The sequence below is a fragment of the Hyaena hyaena genome, unplaced genomic scaffold (assembly GCF_003009895.1).
Source record: "Hyaena hyaena isolate Hyena2069 unplaced genomic scaffold, ASM300989v1 scaffold_128, whole genome shotgun sequence".
NCBI lineage: Eukaryota > Metazoa > Chordata > Mammalia > Carnivora > Hyaenidae > Hyaena > Hyaena hyaena.
Window position 1 is genome coordinate 2,724,370 of NW_024080760.1, and position 21,038 is coordinate 2,745,407.

A 21,038-nucleotide genomic window follows, 5' to 3' on the forward strand; every position below is an offset into this window, starting at 1 on the left:
TCAATACCTAGAAAGCTTCAAACCCCTCGCCCACCATATGGCAAGTACCTATTTTCAGCATTTTCCAGACATCGGACATTAGACTGGATTTCCTAAGTTCTGTTAATCTCACATAGGGAAAGAGAGCACTACCTGTTTTCCTCTTCATGACAGAACAGTCCTTTCAAATGCGAGCTATGTGGACTAGATGTTTCTAGAGCTCTCTACAGCTACTGCGCTTGCATGCCTTCCCATCAGAACTTAGATGTGTGAATGTATCACAGTATGTAGGACGACAATCAAATTGACAATTGCCCTTCCCCTTTGTGAGAGCTCTGTGCAGTGACCGTATATCCTTCTGAGACAGTGACTGCTTGCTTAGGCCTCAGGTTTAGCAATCAATGCCCTTCCTGTGCCTGATGGCAAAGACCTTGCACAGGCCTGTCTTATCTGCCAGAATGGTTCCTGGTTTGCTGCCTCTTCAACAATGCTCAAGGCTTAAACAGCCCTCGAGGATTCTTGCTTCTCTGCCACAGTTCCTAACGGCTCCTGAAGTGTACATGCTCCACCACCGGAGGTTAGCGGTACCTCCTTTATGAAGATAATAAAATTACTTTTTAAAACTGAACTATTATTTTGGGTGTTTTTATGGGGGGGGGTCTGTTTTAATCTTAAATATTTGGAATTTTCCATTTCAATGCTAAATATCTAGAATTTGAAACATGTTGAATGTTTTAAAAGAAGATCCTTAGGGGCACCTGGGTGGCTTAGTCGGTTGAGCGTCCGACTTTCGCTTAGGCCATGGTCTCGCGGTTCGTGGGTTCGAGCCCCGCGTCGGGCTCTGTGCTGACTGCCAGCTCAGAGCCTGGAGCCTGTTTCAGTCTGTGACTCCCTCTCTCTCTGACCCTCCCCTGCTCATGCTGTCTCTCTCTCTTTTCTAGAAAAATAAATAAATAAATAAATAAAAATAAAAGAAGATCCTTATTATTAAAAGAAACCCTTTTAGGGCACCTGTGTGGCTCAGTCAGTTGTGTCCAATTTTGGCTCAGGTCATAATCTCACAGTTAATGAGTTCGAGTTCCGTGTCAGGCTCTGTGCCGACAGCTCACAGCCTGGAGCTGCTTCGGATTCTGTGTCTCCCTCTCACTTTCTGCCCCTCCCTCACTTGTGCTCTGTCTCTGTCTCTCAAAAAAAAATAAATGTTAAAAAATTTTAACAAGAAAAGAAACCCTTTTATTCTTTCAGCTATATTTTGCTCCCTGATTAATCAATAAATAACTTGCTGGGCATCTCTGACGACCAAGACAGCTTCAAAAGGCATATAGCTATCTTCCAATATAGAAGCCCAAATCTACTCCAATTGAAACTCATTTAACCTGAAAAGCAACAACATAACTGCCATGCTCTCCCGCTCTCAAGTCCCACGGACTGTTTCTTCTTTACCAGGTCACCATGCTGGGCTAGAACCAAGTTTTACTGAGGATCCCCATTTCCACAGATGATCCTTATATGCAATTATTTAACCTACATTACTATTTCAACCCATTCTGACATTCACGTTAACAACTGTGACCCAGTAATTACTAAACAATAACCCAATGGGTCAGCAGGCTTTGTAAGCCTCTATGAGAGTTAGGACGAACTAAAGTACTCTCTTGCCTAGATAGCTCTCCCTTGAAGAGTGCACAGGTTAGCAGCATCGACCCACTGTGTGGTGGAAAATCCACGTGTAGCTTTTGACTCCTCCAAAACTTAATTACCAATAGCCTACAGGAAGTCTTATTGAGAACATAAACAGTTGAATACCACACATTTTGTATGTTATATGTACCACATACTGTATTCTTACAAGAAAGCAAGCTAGAGTAAAGAAATGTAATTAAGAAAATCCCAAGGAAGAGAAAATACGTTTACAGCACCGCAGCGTAGTTATACATTAAAAGAAAAGAAGAAAAAAAGTGTATGAGTGCATCCATGCAGTTCAGACATATGCTGTTCCAGAGTGAGCTGTATTATAAATGAAGGTAATTTGAAATGTTTATCCTCAAAGGTATGCTCATTTCTGTTCTACAGAGGAAGGAAACAGGATCTGTGATTAAGCTATTAGAAACTGATGCAATTTACTTATTTTCTTTTAATCACCTTTTCCTTCATGCCATGTGGAAAAACCCAACTTGAAAGCACAGTGGGAAAATTCAGTTGTTTTTTTTTTTTTTTTTGTATTTCTGAGAGAGAGAGAGAGAGAGAGAGAGAGAGAGAAAGACAGCGTGAGCAGGGGAGGGCCAGAGAGGGAGGGAGATACAGAATCTGAAGCAGGCTCCAGGCTCTGAGCTAGCTGTCAGCACAGAGCCTGATGCAGGGCTCGAACCTACGAACCGTGAGATCATGAGGTGAGCCGAAGTTTTGGACGCTTAACCAACTGAGTCACCCAGGCACCCCCCCTTTTTTAAATGCCATCTTTGGGGGAAAAATAGGCAAGGCAAAGTGGAGAAGGCACAGTAGATATAGAAAAGATTATAGACTGGCTGTGATGTCTCAAAGTATTTTTCTAATAAAATTAGGCAAATAATTGAATCCTTATTTTGGCAACAGGAGGAAAGGAGCTTCACTAAGAACCTTCTATTGTATGTGGTTGTCCTCACTCATACTGTGCAAGCAAAGGGTCCGTGTGACCTACATTTATTTCCCCAGCACATGTTCAGGGACTCACTTTTGATCTCAAAATGGTTTTCTATTTTTCTCAAAAAAAAAAAAAAAAAAAATCAACCAAGAGAAATCTCACCAGAAGACTAGTAGTTCATTTCAATGGGGAAGAGAAAAACCCGATTGCATTGGATGACTTATAGTAAATACATGTCTTTTTGCTTTTTGCATGAAATCTTTTTGAAAAGCCCTCTAACTACCTTGCAGCTGATATTTCCTCTATGCCTTGACTTGGTCCCTCTGTCCTACCATTCCGAAGGCACAGTCACAAAGTGAAAATTACCCTGAAGACATCTTTTTATGTTCCCGTCCGGCTCTCATCACTCTTCAGGTACTGATCATTAAAAAACACTTACCAGAGCTCTGCCTGGTGAACGAGCAGAGAAATTATATTTTCCAGTTACTGTCATTATGGGCCACCATAACGTCTGGTCCCTTCTTGGTCAGGGAGTGCTGGAAAAGCTCTCGGCTTCCCCTGTCCTCCCCCCTTTCAGCAAGAGCAAGGGCGCAACAACTACCCATCTACTTTGCATTCCTCCAAAGCCATGCTCTAAGAAGGGACAGAAACTACACGCAACTGACAGCCAGATGGGAAAGGGTTTATGGACGCCTGGGGTACAACTACTGATATAAGGTGATAACCACCTTATACGAAGAACTGCTGTGATTGACAGTACCTGCCTTGGGGTTTTGTCCAAGTTCACTACACAAGGTGGTGATAACAGCTGCAGAAGAAGGAATACTTTTAAAATCTACATATATTGAGTGTTCACTGCTAAGTCAAGAAAGGGTGAACTTAACTCCTTTGGAGAAAGGAATTTTATGTTTCAGAGGAAGCAGGGAGGGTTCACGGGTACACATTCCCTTCTCTGGACAGTGTCACAAATGTCATCAGCCTTTCCTATGGCCAAGAGCCTCAGTATCTTTCTAGTATAAACCATAATCCCTAAACATACTGATGAATTATAAAAACATGCCAAAAAGGAATGAAATATTTGAATAAAGTGAAAGCCTGGAATAAGGCAGTGTGTATTGTAATGATGTTAATAAAATGATAACCAACATTATCTCCTTGTTTGAGATAAATGTACAGGTTCTAATTAGCTCTTTTAAAAAAAATATACACACACGGTACATGTTTGGTATATTACAGGCTTGCAAGTGCATACATTATCATAGTGAGTGTTAGTTTCAAAAGAAAAAAAATCTCATGCCCATTTTGTATGGCAGTCTGTCCATGCTTTAGTCTCTAAAGGCACATCAGAGAAGCTCTTTTTAAGAATATAGCAAGTGATCCACTCCAGATTATTACAAACTTGGTCCTGGGAATATCATGTGCTTTGTCTACCATGACTTATAGCAGACATTACAAATGTTAGTACTGAGTTTTACCTAAAGACAAAATTTGCTATTCATATAAAACTTTTCCAAATAAGTAAAACTGGAATATGTTTTTCTCAGGTAATTTTATTTTTATCATTTTTTTTTTTTTTTGCTTGTACCTCAGCATGAAGAAAGAAGGAGCAATTGCAGACTATAAATAATGTCTTTCTTCCTGTACATTTCCTACTGGGGCACTGAAAAGGTTTGATATTATTTGGCGAAATGAGTTGCCTGTATAAGGCATCTAAAAGATCAACATATCTGTGTGACTTGAGAACTGACTTGGAGTTTCCAGTCTTCTTAAAAGTGCTGGTGAGCTGTTCCTCAATGGCTAATGGGTGAAGGAAGACCTTGTCAAATGCCCTGTCTCCTTGCTAGGTCCCAAGCTGTTTACAACTTTCTGTGATGGAGCTCAAGCTGACTTCATTGAGATTTACGGCTAGATAATTGGAATCAGATGTCCCTTTTGAACAGGCTAGGAAGAGAGTGGTTATTAAAAACAGAGCATTCTCTCTCTCCTCTAACCTACCACTGCTTACGATGCTCTCCATTTCAAAACTTAAGGGTCTGGAGCAAACCAAGAATTTCACACTTGATGATGGTATTTTTGTTCAAGTCATGAAAATGCATCACTTGGCTATAGCCTTAGGCTAACAAAATAGAACCCTATTTGAGTTATAAAGTATACTTTTGGGAAAAAAAGACCCCAAAACTATTGAAAAAGCAACTTCTTGCCAAACAGAGGTACTAACTCTAAGCAGCACTCATCTGCAGTGGGGACGATCTTTGGCTGTTGTGCTGGATTCATGAGACTATAATTTCATTGCACGTGAAAACCCTGTCAATGGAGCTGAAACTTTAAGAGAGAATGAAGGTCACAGGACAAATACAAGTTGGGGTACAACCCAGTATCGTAGACCAACACAACATGCCCAAGGCCTAGAATCTACAGTTACATCTTGCTGCTGATGCCTGGGGAGCTGTGTGCTGAATTCCTTCTGTAGATGAAGAAACTTAGGGGGTTGATGTCTAAAAGGTTTCTTTCTACTCTAAAATATATACTTCTAACTATCTCCCAAACCATTTAATACAAGAAGATAAACTTTTAATAAAAGTAGACTAATGAACTCTTTCTGAGCCTCAGTGCCATTCTGGCAGGCACACAAAAAGGTGCACACACAGAGCCCAGACTGAAGGGCTATGTTGGAACCCTGAACTGTTAGCGGAGCTAAAAGCTGGGTTCCATCTGGGCAAAGATAGGATCGTGGAAAGTTATTATCTTTTAACAGGTTTCAGTGGGTTCTCAGGGACCCTCAAAGAAGATCAAGTGTGTGCTGGCAGCATAGTCTCCTGCCTCACGGCTCATCTGAAGAGCTGGCTGAGCCTTATCCGTGCTTCTGTGCAGCCCTGCAGGGCATGTGGCCCTCCTTCCCAAGCCCAGCAACATGAGCTGGTATGTAGTGCTCCTCTCCTTCTGTGTTCCCAAGTTCTTCTCTCTACACCTGGTGATGTACTGGAAAGAGCATGAGTCATGGGCTCAGAGACCTGGCTTCCAATCTTAGCTCTTCCACTGACCTGGGGTGTGTGTGTGTGGCGGGGGGGGGGGTGGTAAGTCTGGGGAAATTACATAACTGTGATGGGTCTTAGTCTCTCCATCTGTAAAATGGGAGTAAGGAGAGCTACCTCACAGGGATTCTTATGGAGAGCACATAGAGTACATTTAAATCCTTTGGCTTCTACAAAGTGGTGCCTGGTCTCCCATTTCCTTTCCCTCTTCACTTCTGCCTTCTTGAGATGGACCATTCCCTACCCAAGCATCGTGTTCCCCTAGTTCCACGCTTCTGTGATTCCCCTTACCAGCCCCACCCCTTTCTCATCATTTCCATAGGAGCTCATCCAACCAGTCTCCAAAACTCAAGCCAAAGACCACTTTTGCCAGGCAGTGCCCCTTGAGACCCTTTCTCTCATCTGACATTCCTTGATCTACATGATACGCCTTTATACCATTTTATAATTACTTTTTATTTTTATAATTTACGTGTCTTCCCTGTTATTCTACAGCATCCAGTCCAGCACTAACTCTACCTGGGCGCCTGGCAAATATTTGTTCAATGGACAAATGTGTGAACCCGGGACCCAAAGGGGAGCTTCTAATGTGCCCGCTTTAATGAAGGTGACACTTTAGCCAGTACTCTAAATGAAAGAAGAAAACAGCCAGAATCAGAATGTGAGATGCACTCCGTGGGGTGAGAAGAAGCATCTGCCTCTGCAGGAGCCGGAGGAGTTATGTGGGGCGAGCAGGATGGGGATGAAAAGCAACAGAAGCCTGGGGCCAGGACAGCGGCTCTAAGCCTTGACCTAGACACAGCGCCAACCTGCAGAGACGGAGGCCGTCCTGTGCGTCGGATCAGACTTTTGGGATAAAAGAAATCAGATGAAGAACGATGAATGTTTGGCAGCTGCCACAAAACATGAAAAAAGGGAAGAATGGACAAAGAAATATCCTGTTTAGAAAACACTGTACAAAGAACAACACAACACAAAACCTTTGGGAAAACAAATTTGATAGTAAACATCAAGTGGTATCACTTTATAGTTGGTGTGTGTGTGTGGGGGGGGGGGGAACTGATCTTCAAGTTACAGTTTATTTACCTACATTCTAACTTCCCATGATTTCTTTCCATTTATTTCGGCTTAGACATTTTTATGTATGAAAAGTAAGAAGCTAGTGAAGCCATTGAGAGATGTCTTTAAGAATCTGTCATCACAAATGCTCTGTGAGTTCTTAAATACCAAGAATGTGAATTACTCAGTGGGGCTGCAGAAAGAGTCTTAAAACATTTTCATTTTGCTATGGTAACTGCACTGATGTGACACCCTTAGAAACGCTTGGAAATCCTGGCTCAAGGTCTGTGATTTGTAGACAAGCCCTTAAGAGACCCCAACATTTACTTCCTTATCCAAAAACTGATTCCCCTTTAAACCCCAACAATACCAGGACGTACCCCACTCAGGGTACGCGGGGACCTCCTCCCCTCTGGAGTGCTCCATCCTTCACACTACTGGGCTTCCCAAAGGTGAGCGAGCTGAGGGCTGGCCTGACCGCCCAAGTGGTTGAATGTTGGCTTTAGGAGAGAAGTTTTGGAATTTTCTGGAAAACTTTACTCAAGGAAAAAAAAATGAATAGCTCTTCTTGGCCAGAATGAGTAGAAGTATTTCACTAGTTGTTTTCATAAGCTTATCCAGAGAGTTCTATCAAGATGCAATCAAGAGTGTTTTTTCTTTTTCTTTCTTTTTTTTTTTTTAAATATCATTTTAGCAACATTATCTGCAAACTCAAGCAATCCTTACAGAGCAAAGACATACATTCCATGTACTCTGGTCTCATTAACATTCTCCTCATCTCCCAAAAGATTTCATCAGGGATGAAGTGAAAATGATTATTCAAAAAACTGAGGACAACACTACAAAGATGGTATAAGTCACTAACTACTTGGGTGGTTTCTGGGCAGCAGCCCCAAACCATGCTATGAATTTTACATTCTTATGATAAAAGTAACAATAACTATCTTTAATGTTCTAGGATTTTGTAAAGATAACCCGTTTCCAAAGCGCAGATTCTGGTGCCCAACATGGGTGACCGTTCGGTGGGCACCTGCCTGGCAGGTGGACCTGAGGGTTACACGCACGTGCTCAAGTTGGAGTTGTTATGTAGAAACAGATGCCAAAACCATCCTGGCATTGGTGGACAAATTCCTTTTCAATTTGTCTGGTTTTTACTCAGTTACTCTGGGAAAAGTTTTTTTTTCCCCTTCTCCATAAAAGTATGATGCTGATAGGGTTACAATACACAGCTGCTTATGCCTATTAATGGCAGCTCAGGAAGACCTGATACCACACTCTATAGAGTTTGGCTTCCATCAGGCCATTGTTTTCCCTGAGATGCCAAGCGGAGTACAAACTAGTTTTTCCAAGGGTTAGCTAAACCGAGAGGCTGTGGACTGGGACCCAGTCTGATTATTGCTCAGGAAATATTTCACAGTCAAGGAGAAAAACTAAGGGCACCCGAATAGGCCACAGATGATGATAGTGACTTACACGTGTGTACAGCTCTTTGCTTCGGAAACAGATAAAACAGTGTCACCTGGAGGTGCTGTCAGGCTTGAGTAAGGCCAGGCAAAGGTTTTAGAAGTGAGAGATGAAGAGAGTCTACCCTTTTGCCCGTGTGCTTACTGTTCAGGGATAGTTACTAAACCATTTTGATGTTACCTACGAGTTAAATTACAAAACCATCTAGGATGCTTATTCACATTGACACTTCTGGGCTCATCATTATTTCCCCAAAGGTTTTATCTGACAAGCTGTCAGCTTCCGGAGATAGAGGCTACTTGATGAATTTGGACTTAAGAGGTCAGTAAAATGTACCAAGAGCTGAGCGTGGATGCACTTTGGGTTGAGGTGGTACATTATGGACTGAAGCAGAAAAAAGTCTGGTGAGGTCACCAGATGTTGGACCTACAACTGGATGAATTATTTTTTTCACATGCGTATGGTTTGATTTTCCCTTGAATGCTTTCCTACAAAACCTGACTAGTGAGGCAAGGCTTACTTTCTCCAACACATGCATTTGGAATAAAAACCACAATCGATCTAACAAAGGAGGGAAGGGAACTTCCTTCCCTGGCTAAATGGTCTTTCAACTTGGTCTGTTATTGAGGGGCGAAAAAAGTCATGAAAAAGTAATTTCCCCAAAACTCCAGCCCTGAAAAGTAGTGACTGTGACACAGATGGCCAATAAATACACCTGGCATTACAGCTCGAATTGTTTCCTTACCCGTAGCTTTTCCTCAGTCTTGGTAGATTGCTTACAGTCGGGATGCCAAACGGTGGAACCTAGAATGATACAATGCCCCACAAAGAGGTAAGGAAAATGGAAAGAAGCCACAGCTGTGTTAGATAGAACTTCCGAGAATGGTTCAGCTCCTTCTCTCCCTAACACATGGGAGTGTTAGAGCGCTGTGCCCAAGTGAAGTACGACAACGCCAACCTCCAGGTGAGTTTTCCTCATCCAGTCTGAGCTTGCTCTATAAAGGTCATAATTCTAGACCACAGAGACCACTACCTAGACACAAGTGTTTTGATGCAAGAGATGTTTAGTTCTTGACTGAGTGCTGTCGTTGTTTTGGGCCATATTATTATCCTTTAAAAGTCATGTCTGTGTGCTTACTACAAGCTGTGTTGAATTTAAATATAAGCTATAGGCCATGTTTACAAAACATCAAAACAACTAACCAATTTAAAGGGGAATATAATCAAACCATATCCAGAAGCAAAACTCCCTGAATTTTTTGTTGATCCTACACATAGTCATTTACAAAGATATGGAAAATGAAGCCAACTGGCAAGGTTCAAAGTTATGTTACAAATGCAGAAGTTTCCTTGAATTTTTAACCGTTTAATGAACAAAAAGCCTTCACTCTTAAATGAGTGGAATTACCACTTGTCATTTTCTGTTTCTGAGTCAATGCCTCACCTTCCCAGAGTAGAGGCTCTTCTGTGGATGGTACCAGTGTCACAGAACTAAGCAAAACACTTACATCCAACAGAAAGCTCTTGTAAGAATCCAAGCCCACCTGCGTGATTTTGTATACCTAGATATACATGTCATTTATCCAGGCGTGGTGAAGACCTGTATGTAAGTCCTACGTTCACATAAGGCTCTGGGCAGAACTGAAGGAGCACTTAGAAAGACTTGAGCAAATAAAGTTACTAAGTTGAAAGCAGCGAGTAAATCATATAAATTTAATAAGTCTTCGTATGAATATTAGACTATGCACATTTCACTGTTAAATCTTTTTCTCTTCAAGCAACAATCTGTGTGTCCTTGAAAAGTCACCAAATTAAAGTAACTCTTGAATTGTTTTATACCACTGAGCTAATACAGCTAAAATAATATTAATGACAAGGATAATACCCTTTATATCAGAGTTAAACTCTTTAATCCCTTATTTAACCATCATTTCTATCTTCCTTAACCCAGAGCCAAAAAATAAATACATATACATAAAGCAAAGCAAAGCAAGAAAATGAAACAAACAAGCCAGACAGATACATAGTCCTATCAGGATTAACGTTTACTCCAAGGCTGGCTACAAAGTGTAGGAAACCCTCCCAGTGTGGAGGGCTAAGGGTCAGGGGTGGGCCCAGGGGCAGCATTCGCTGTGAAGGTTCTGTGAGCAGGAGCTGTTGGCCAGAACACTGGATTTGCACACAGAGTCACATTGTTCTCCAGGGGTCAGACACACAAAGAACGTGACTCAGGGAGAATATCAGATACGAGGAAGGCAAACTACTCATTCGTCAAGGATGTCGAGCGGGCAGGCAGACTGCATAGAAGCCCAGCTCCAGAAGATGGCTGGGGTCCTGAACACAGCCCATCTTGATGGGTACTCGCTTATTTGTAGCACGGATGTGCTGTGTTTGTGCTCAGCTTGAACCCACTCTCTATTCAGGTTCCAGAACCATGTGCACGTGCAGAGCTGCACCCAGAGCCTTTGAGTCTCGGTTTCTCGCAGACACGGGGTTGACACGCACGCTCGTGTCTTCGTTTTTGAGCGCCGTCATCGACACACGGAAATCTAAAACAATGCCTGGACACCAAATGGAGAATAAATCTGCTCCATGCTGAAAATGCAAACCGACACCTGCCCATCGCTACACAGATTCACAGCCTGCCCTCGGGGAGATGTGTGATATAAAGTCCACGTGAAACCAGGGAGCTTGTCACTTGCCTTGAGCAGGCCCTTTAAAATTCAGTGGCTTTTTAAATCAGACTATTCCAGAGTGATCATTAAAATGAAGGGATGTTTGGGGGTGTCCATTTCTCCTACTGTTATAGCATTTTTTAGAGGAAAGGAGCTAAGGCTTTGCTTTAATGATCACGGGTCTTCTCTGTAGACTTTTCTTAGTTGTGTAAGAACAAAACAGAGAGGAGAACAAACCATTCATTAAAAATACACATAGTGTTATGTGCTGAGAAACAAAGAAATGAATGTGAAGGCAGATGAGGCCCAGTAATTACCAAACTGAATGAGCACCGGCTCTCATGGTTCTTGCTAATTTCACTGATAAGCCCTTGTCTATTTAACGGCTCTTTTTCCAGCTAAAAATAGTAAAATGTTTGTGCAGATGGTGCTGTTTGACTGGAAGAGAATCCTTCCCTAAGCTTCTCTCTGAGAAGTTCCAGCATGTTAGTGGAGATCAAAACCAGTCGTGGTTGTACCCTGGCAAAATTTCTCAAAATGATTTTCAGTTAAAAAAAAAAATTAATGGTAATATGTATTTCTTTGCCCCCAGAAATTTCTCCATTTCTCTTTCAAGGACTCTGGGTATGTTCTCTCTCATTCTCTTGTTGTGTCTCTTTCTTTCAGTATGAGAGCTATGGTATCTGAAAGGGATGAGATACTTCTGTGATGCAATTCACCAAATATGAAGGTTCCGTCTTTCTGAAAGTGTGTATAAGAGCAGCCTGGAGGTGTCAAAAAAATAAAATCCTTCTTGCAGGACAGTGAAAGAAACAAAGACTAAGTAGCATCTAGAAATGTTTTCGTTTGCCTTTTTTCCCCAAGCCTATTCCTGGGGAGGGCTGGGAGGAGGTGTTGCTGATTTTCACTCTTGCCTCATCTCCATGGCACCAAACATCAAGTCCTACTCGTTCATTCCAGAAGCAACACATTCCTTTGTCGAACAGACCTGGGGGTTTACCGCCAGCGTGCCCACTGCTTGGCTGATGAATGCCAACTGCTGAGGTAACTTTTGGCCACGTTCATTGCGCACCTGGGGAGCCTTGGAGCTAATGAAAGGCCTCCTTCTCTGAAAATGGACAGACAGGCAAAGCAAGGTGGGCAGAACTTACTGGAGTCTCGAGTCCATCTTACCTTGAAGATACATTTCCTCTCCTTCTGTGAACATCTGGTTGCACCTGCTGCATCGTGCACAGCTGGGGTGGTAATGTTTGTCACCTGCCTGCAAGAGAAGGGGTAAAGGCTCTTTAGTTACACCTGTCACAGCTCCTGGCCTCTGCTCTGGACTCGGGGAGTTGGAGGAAAAAAGGAAACAGCTGGGGCAGGAAAAATAAGGGCCCAAATGACCTACCCTCCTATACCTGCAGCCGTGGAAGTTGAGACCGACCCCATGAGAACAGGAAGGGGCTCATGGACCAGCTACTCATGTCTCAATGATGGGGCTGCCTTGCTTCTCGGGGTTTCTGGAGCCCATTTCTCGCCTGGCCTGGGGACTCAGGGTTGGTTGCCTGTTACATGCCGTGTGCCTGCGATAAGCCCACTCCATCTCCAAAAAATTCTACTACGCCCCAAAACAACATCTGAACTGATGTGGAGACTGACCTTGGTTTGTATTCAAGCAATAAAAAGAGAAGATTCTCGTATTTAGCTGGTTCTTGCTTCCTTGGCTAAACTGTCTAAAGATAAGATCTAGCTTGCAAATAGACATGAGAACCATAGTAAAAGACATCACCCACAACTTTTACCTCAGAAAGACCCCAAATTCTCTTCTGTACCACTTATAACGATCTCTTACCAAAGTCTTATATTAAGTGTTTTCTGAAGAAGGCATTTTACTGACGTTGGCCCTGCATTATTCATGAGCATTTCACATTCCTAAATATGACAGATGCCATCACAGCAGGTGTTGACTTCCCCAAAGCAAAATGTCACTGGACACAGGGACAATTCTCTAGACAGGTGCCAAGTCACATTAAAGTCATGCTCCAAATGCAAGCCTGAGAAAATGAAATCTTTTCATTTAGAACTCAGCAAAAAACCCTTACTGCCTAAAAATGATCAAATGTACTCTGCGATGAAATCATTTTATCGATCAAGCGTGCAACATTTCTTTCACCTGGACCACACGCAAGGCAGAGCTGAGAGCCCAGAGGCAGAAGTAGCTGCACCGTGTGCCTGCATGAAATCTCAACAGGAAACCAGAGGTCAGGTAGTGATTCCTCTCTCACACCCTCCAGCAGAAACTATGAAAGCCACTTAGCAACCAGAGTGTGAGAAGGTGGTTGGTTGCTTAAGACAATCAAGTGGAAAAAAAAAAAAAAAAAAAGGAAGTTATTTCAAAATAGAAGCCAGGAATGAAGTATGGTCAATGGTGCCCAGTTAGAAAACTCTAGAAGTGGTGTTCTTGTTCTGGTTCATACACTGTTAGTTAGTTATTTATTTTCCCTCAGGGGATGAAGGAGGCATAGGATGAATGTCACGCAAAGTGACTCTTTCCCTTAGGTCACCCAGAGTCAAATGTGAATGAAAGAAGGCACCTGGACAGGAATCTTGGGTGGTCTCCGGTGAAAAGCACACTCCTCAGTAGGCTGGGAGGGGAACGAAAGTTCTCCAAGCTGATATGGTGTGTCTGTCCTATTTGGCGCTGCGACATCAGGCACATTCTCAACAAAGAGCACCAACGCAACGACTTCTACTTTCACCAAAGGCTTTCTACCTTGTTTTAGTCCTAGCCAACGGGATAACAGAAGTATGAAGGTCACCAATGAAAGAGTCAAAATAGCTGGATTAAAAATTAACATAGAAAACCCAATAACTTTCGCACGGACTAGCAATAAAATTCGGTCGGCATACTGGGATACTGGGATAATCACAACAAGCAAAACCTTCAATGCGAGATCTACATACAGAAAACAATAGAACTTAGTAGATGGATATAAAAGGCTAAAAGACATGCAGTATTTCTGGATGCAAAAAACAAATATTTAAAGATGTCAATTTATCTAAAATAACCTAGTAATGCAGTGCGTTCCCAATTAAAATACTCACAGGGCTTTGTCTATAGACAAGCCGATTCTGTAAGTTCATATGGAAAAAATAAATGCACAAAAATACGGACAGTTTTTGAAAAATGGAGCATCAATGAAGGGAGACTTTCCCTTCATGACATGATAAGTTATTCTCAAAAAATTTTTCTTAATGCTTATTTATTTTGAGAGAGACACAGACAGAGTGTGAGTGGGGGAGGGGCTGAGACACAGGGAGACACAGAATCTGAAGAGGGCTCCAGGCTCTGAGCTGTCAGCACAGAACCCGACACGGGACTCGAATTCACAGACCATGAGATCATGACTTGAACCAAAGTTGGGATGCTTAATCGACTGAGCCACCCAGGTGCCCCATAAAAAAGTTATTCTAAAGGCTCAGATAATTAAAGTACTTCATTACTGGTACTGGAATAGAATATAAACTGGTGAAACAGATAACTAAGAGGAACCCACTGCACAGCTCTACATAAAAGAATTTAGTCTATGATAATGATGGCATTTCAAATGAGTTACAAAATGGATTACTCCATTAATGGTGAGAACATTGGACTCTCCATGAAAAGAAAGGTAAATTTAGATTCCTAACTTATAACCTATCTGAAAAAGAATTCTAGAGAGTTACAGAGCTAAACATAGAAACAAAACTATAGAAATATTAGAAGAATATATAGAAGATAATTTAGTAAACTTGGGGTAGGAATGCCTTCCTGAATAAGGCAAAATCTAGGAACACAATAAAGACACATAATGACTGTGTATACACATAAAAATTTCTAGAGCTAAAACTTTCTAAAGTTAAAAAAGAAGTAACAGGGAAAAAATACTTGGCACACATTTTAAAACTTTTATTTTTAATTTTTTTTAATGTTTTATTTATTTCTAGGAGAGAGAGAGAGAGACAGCATGAGCAGGGGAGGGTCAGAGAGAGAGGGAGTCACAGACTGAAACAGGCTCCAGGCTCTGAGCTGGCCGTCAGCACAGAGCCCGACGCGGGGCTCGAACCCACGAACCGCGAGATCATGACCTAAGCGAAAGTCGGACGCTTAACCGACTAAGCCACCCAGGCGCCTCTCTTGGCACACATTTTAGACAAAAGATTATTACCCATAATATATAGAGTGTCTCTAATAAAAAGTAAGTGGCAATATGTGCAAAAGGCAATTTCCAGAAGACATATAGATGGCCCCCACAATAAAGAATTAGCTCACCACCACCAGGAATCAGGGAAACACAATTTAGAAAAAAATATTTTTCTTTACCAAACTGGCAATGACAAGAAGGAGACTAATGTCAGGAGATAGGCATCCTCACACACTATTGGTGAGCAAAAAATTTTTTGGAAGGCAACTTTGGCAATGTTTATTAAAATTTAATATGCACAAGCTCTCTTTTTCTAGGAAGCTATCCTACAGGAATTTTCATACCTGTGCTTAAATGTGTTTGTATTGAGGATCTTCAATATTACTTGTAACAGAAAAGAGCAAAGAAACAGAAAGCAACCTAAATCAGAAAGCAGTTAAAGAAAACATCGAATCATATGTAGCCATTAAAAGAATGAAATAAACTTACATGGAATGATTTCAAAACTAATGTTACCAAGGGAAAAGAGTCATGCAGAAAAGTAACGCCTATAATGTAGTCACATAAAGTACTAGTTGAAAGTGTGGAGACACTGGGGTAAGTAGGACTGGATTCAAATCCAGTTTTGGCACTATGTGGTCTTGTGAAGGTGGTGGTCTCTCTAACCACACAACATCCCACTGCTATAACTACATAACAAAGTAGTGATGTTATGAGGGTGAGTGGTTATGTGATGTTTTGAAAATGGTGTCACAAACTATAATAATTTAAAAAAATAGAAACAATAACAATAATCCTCTGCACAGAAGTCATTCACAAAAAGACTTCTTAGTGCAGCTTGGGATGCTGGTCAAAGGCCTTCTCAGTGCCCGTTCTAGCCCAAGGACAAGCACAGAAGAGTAACCGTGCTATAAGGTGGATGGAAGACATGTCAAGGCCCCATATGGCAGGGCTGTGGTCTATGAATCATTAGCAAAAACACTGCTAAGAAACAATACCGTCACAATGCCGGGGACATTGGTCTGGACTCACGTACTTGCTTCGTCTCACAATGCTGAACATGTCAAGTAATTCAGTGAGCCGGAATCAAAGGCCATTTCACAGCCATTTAAAAGTCTGGTTTCGTAGCAGTGCATCCTGGGAGACCACAGGGTCAGGGGCTCAAGGGCAAGGGAGCCTCTGCTTTGCATGTGTGAGCCACCTCCTCTCTTTCATTTCTTCTTATACGGGCACCCGTGATGGTTCACAGTCAAGCCCTGTGCACAGGGCCAGGAAAAGGATCAGAGCTGAATAAAGATGTAGGCTCATATGCAAACCAACTCCCCAAATGGACACAGTTGAATCAAAATCATTTACAGTGCAGCCATTTGTAGAAGAGAGAAAAGTATCTCAGATCATGAACAAAATGGAAGGCTACAGAGTGATGATATTAGAACAGATGGTATACACACAACTCATTGTGGAGAGGAGGTTATTGATTACGAAGTTTTAAGGCACAGTTGGGCTTGGTTGTGACAGGTGACTTCCTAAGTGACAGTTAACTAGGTACCTGGCCCCAGGCCCACACCCTGCAACTTTAGCTGTGCCTGAGCCTGTGGGACCAGATGTGCCGTGGGGCTCACCAGAGCTCTGCAATCACTGTTTTCCACCCATCTCTGTACCCTGCTATGTAAAAAAATTATAACCTATTTTCTTCTCTTTCACATATTCGAAATGCACATGTTAAGAGTCTACATTCTGGTGGGCATTAAACTCTATGGAAAATAAACAACTTGCTTGTGTAGCTGAGTTTTATAAAGCACCTGCCTGCACATTCAATGTGCAAAAAATTGCTTGCCTTTAATAGTGCTGATTATGTCAGCCTTCTGTGGTAATTATTACTATTTGGTTAATCTCTAAATTGGAATAGGAACTTTAGCATACAGACTAGAATACCATCTGGAGTAATACCATCTACTATAAGGCAGGGTTTAGTTTAAGGCAGCAAGCTTTTGATAAAATCCGTGGTCTAGGAGAGAAGATAGTTCTGTACTCCTTGTGGGTGAGGGGGTCCCCTGGGAAAGGGTTACCATATTTGGAACCAAGAGAATGGGTGTCATTCCTTAGTGCGTTACCAATAAGACTTCAACGATGTCACTACTTACCCTCTCCAAGCCCCAGGCCCCTCATCTATAAAGAGTGAAGGGCTGAACTAAACAATCTCAAGTCCCATTCAGTTGTAAAATTCTATGATTCTGTGTGAAACCCCATAGCTCTACAAGCTCACACAGCAGTGTTAACAGAAACGCAATTTGGGTAGAGAGAGGAAATTCTTGATGGTAGAGAATGGAGTTTAAGAAATGACTCTGTAGGGGTGCCTGGGTGGCTTAGTTGGTTAAGCGTCCAACTTTCACTTAGGTCATGATCTCGCGGTTCGTGGGTTCGAGCCCCGCGTCGGGCTCTGTGCTGACTGCCAGCTCAGAGCCTGGAGCCTGTTTCAGAGTCTGTGACTCCTTCTCTCTCTGACCCTCCCCTGCTCATGCTGTCTCTCTCTCTCTCTCCTAGAAATAAATAAAAAAACATTAAAAAAAAAAAAAGAAAAAGAAAATAAGAAATGACTCTGTAGTGCCTTATACCCAGGAGGATTTCTGGATGCCCTAAACCCTGTGCTGATGTATCAGCCCACTGGGAGTGGCAAGAGAGAACTGTAATTACAGAACCCATCCTTGGACAGATAATCTGCTTGCCTGATAATCTGCTTAGCTCCTGGATGACCACCCGTCCTTTGTAGTTTTTCCTTACCCTCCTCGTTCTCTCAGAGTGCCCTACTCCTAACATGAGCCTAGGAGATGTGGAGGATGGTTCCTGAAGTCAAACCAGCTATTTATAACTTCTGCCCTAGTACTTGTAGGCTTGCAGATTCTTATCAGAGAAGGTCATGATCCATAAACAACTGGACAAAAACCTCAGAGGAAAAGAAAATATCAAGACTCCACACTCAGACAACCCTATTGTGATCTGAGTTTCTCAGTAGATGAAGACAAAAGGGAAAATGAGCCACAAAAGTCTCACTATGTGAAAAAATGGCCACATACAATTGTGACTAGAGAGGCGAGGTTTCCTATTCTAAATAAATAACAGTCATTGTAGGCTGAACTGCTATAGGGTCTTACTCTGTGCCAGACACTGCATCAAGGACTTTAAGTGACTGGTCTCCCTACACTCCCATGATGTAGGTGTTATTTTACCGTCTTATACTGTAAGCAAAGAAACTAACACTCAAAGTGGGCAATTTACTCAAAGTCCCCAGTGCTTCCAAAAAGTAGAGCTGGGCTGTGTCTGGGCCTCCCCTCTAAAGGCACCAAGAAAATTCTTATGGAGGGACCTTGGCTCTGGGATGGAAAATTATCTTCCACACTAATTTCGCTGATGGCTGGAAACGTTCAAGTAGTTTCTCCTATAGACCCCTGAGAAAAACCAAGGGTGTGGCACTGAAAGATAATGGAATGTAGTCATTTCCATATGGGGAAGTTAAACTATCAAGGTCTAGGTTGCAGGTTTTTTCTTAAAGATCTAACTTGATTTACAGATGATTTGCTTAGAATACCCAAAGGAATAAACACATTGCTTTACTGTCCCAAAGACTCTTGCAAACACAGCTCTGGTTGACAGGGACTTTAGATGAAGGACATGTAAACACTTGGAGGTAAGTATGTTGGCCTAGATCAGGAGTTTCCTAACATTACTGTGCCTAAGCAACACCTGACATTCTTTAAAAATGGGTTGAATGGCTTTAAGGTGGGGGCACAGATATCAGCTTCTTTTTTTGTTTTATAAGCACTGAAATGGGTATTCCATTCATCAAGAACTGAGGAAACACCAGTCTGGGTGGTCCCCAAACCCTAAACCTGATGGTGGATGAAGAAGCCAGAGATAGTAACAAGGCTCTGTTGCTTACATGGCAGGTGCATGGGTGGGAAGGGAGGGGCAGAATCACACAAGTTCCCTGTTTTACCCCTGCAGACGGGCAGTGTGGGGGCTGACTCAGCCTTCTCAAAGTTTGCTGTTTTTCTCTTGAAATGGGAGAGGTTTCCAATGTGACTGGACTGGCTTGATCTCCAAGTTGAACGCTTATCTGTTCCGGGAGGGTTTTTCCCATAATGCAGCATCCTGAACAGGCAGGATAATAAGGGTGTGCCCCGGCCCAAATTTTGTATCCTGGGCAAAGGTGAATAAATCAGTTTGCCCAGGCAGCTTTCCCAAAGCCCTGAGGGTTCTACACAAGTCTGTGCAAAGCCAACCTGCACAGATGAGAACATCCCACAGCCAGATGGCCTTAGCAACCCAAGGCCACCTGCAACCTCTGCTCCAAACACGTGTGCTGTGTCAGAGGGAGGGGTGACAGCTCATCTTCTCCAGTGAAGATGCACAAAACAGCAGAGAGAAATACACCAGTGACTCCCAATGATCTGGTTCCCTTTGACTAGCTGCTCAAAATATAAAAGACAGAACACCAACTCCCTTCTTTTAATGAGGGGTAAAGAATGAAAAAAGTGGCAATATCCCAGTGTAAACGCATATTGGATTTTTGCAGATGGTTACTGCTTTCTCATCTCCTTCCAAGGAATTAAGTGCAAAAACCTTAAAGCAGACTTTACATTTTAACAGTGCTAGATACATGTTATCTGTAAATGTGTGCGTTCCCACAGGACCTAACTAGTCTCTTTAAATTGACCTAAGATTCAGTGCAATGTCTACAAAATCCAAGATGGATTATTTGTAGAGACTGAAAAGCTGATCCTACAATTTATGTGGCAATGCAAAGGACCCAAGAGAGTCAAAAAAATTTTTTTAAAGAATAGGATAAAGTCAGAAGACTTAAACTATATGATTTCAAAAGTTACCATAAAGCTAGAAGTTATCAAGATAGCATGGACTGGTATTGGGATAGACTTACAGGTCAATGGAATAGAAGAGAGAATTCCAAAATAAATGGCCACATTCATGGTTAATTTAATTAACTTTAAGTAAAATGCCAAGGCAATTTGATGGGGAAGGGATAGTCTTTCCAAAAAATGATGACGGGATATTAGATTTACATATTCAAGCAAACCCCTACCTCACACCATAAACAAAAAATTAACTTAAAATGAATCACAGACCTAAATGTAAAAGCTAAAACTATAAAACTTCTAGACAAAAACATCAAAGAAAATCTTTATGATCTTGGTTAATATTTCTTGGATATTCTACATAAACATAATTCATAAAAGAAAAAGATTGATAAACTGGATGTTATCAAGATTAAAATCTTATTTTTTTCAAGAGACAGCGTTAAGAAAACAGATGAGCCATGGATTGGAAGAAATTTCTGCAAATCATATGTTTAAAAAAGGACTAGTGGGGTGCCTGGGTGGCTCAGTAGGTTAGGCGTCGGATTTCGGCTCAGGTCATGATCTCACGGTTGGTGGGTTCGAGCCCTGCATTGAGCTCTGTGTTGACAGCCAGCTCAGAGCCTGGATCCTGTTTCAGATTTTGTATCTTCCTCTCTCTCTGACCATCCCCTGCTAACGCTGTCTCTTTCCCCTCTCTCAGAAATAAAACATAAAAAACAAAAACAAAAACAAAAAAGGACTAGTATCTACTATATACAAGGAACTATTACAATTCAAAATAAGAGGCCAAGCAATTCAATTGAAAAAAATGTGCAAAGATTTAAATAATCACTTCACAAAAGAAGATATACACATGCTGAATAAGCACATACACACTGACTACAATGACTATCATTAAAAAGACTGACCATACCAAGTGTTGAAGACGATTTAGAGAAAGTGATACACTCATCCATTGCTAATGAGAATCTAAAACGGTACAGCTAGCTTGGAAACTTCTGGCAGTTTCTAAAAAAGTTGAACGTAATTATGCCATGTGGCCCAGCACAACTACTTGGGTTTCGAACCAAGACAAATGATAACCTATGTCCACACAAAGGCCTCTGTGCAAAAGTTCATCGCAGTGTTATTCATAATAACCGCAAATTGGAAACAATCTGGGGAGTAAT

The 21,038-nt window shown here is 41.9% G+C and overlaps 1 protein-coding gene across 9 annotated transcripts in view; it reads right to left on the bottom strand.

Moving 5' to 3' along the window:
• The window catches only part of ABLIM1 (actin binding LIM protein 1), a 308,719-nt gene that overhangs the window by 40,345 nt on the left and 247,336 nt on the right, over nt 1–21,038 (bottom strand). For 8 of the 9 annotated variants that reach the window (XM_039237629.1, XM_039237626.1, XM_039237627.1 and 5 more), the window contains 2 exons: nt 12,003–12,090; nt 8,900–8,958 (listed from right to left, as the gene is read on the bottom strand). In XM_039237629.1, the coding sequence (XP_039093560.1) occupies nt 8,900–8,958; nt 12,003–12,090 (147 nt within the window). Of the gene's footprint in view, nt 1–6,440; nt 6,525–8,899; nt 8,959–12,002; nt 12,091–21,038 lie in introns of all 9 variants that reach the window. The other variant, XM_039237635.1, reaches the window with a different exon arrangement.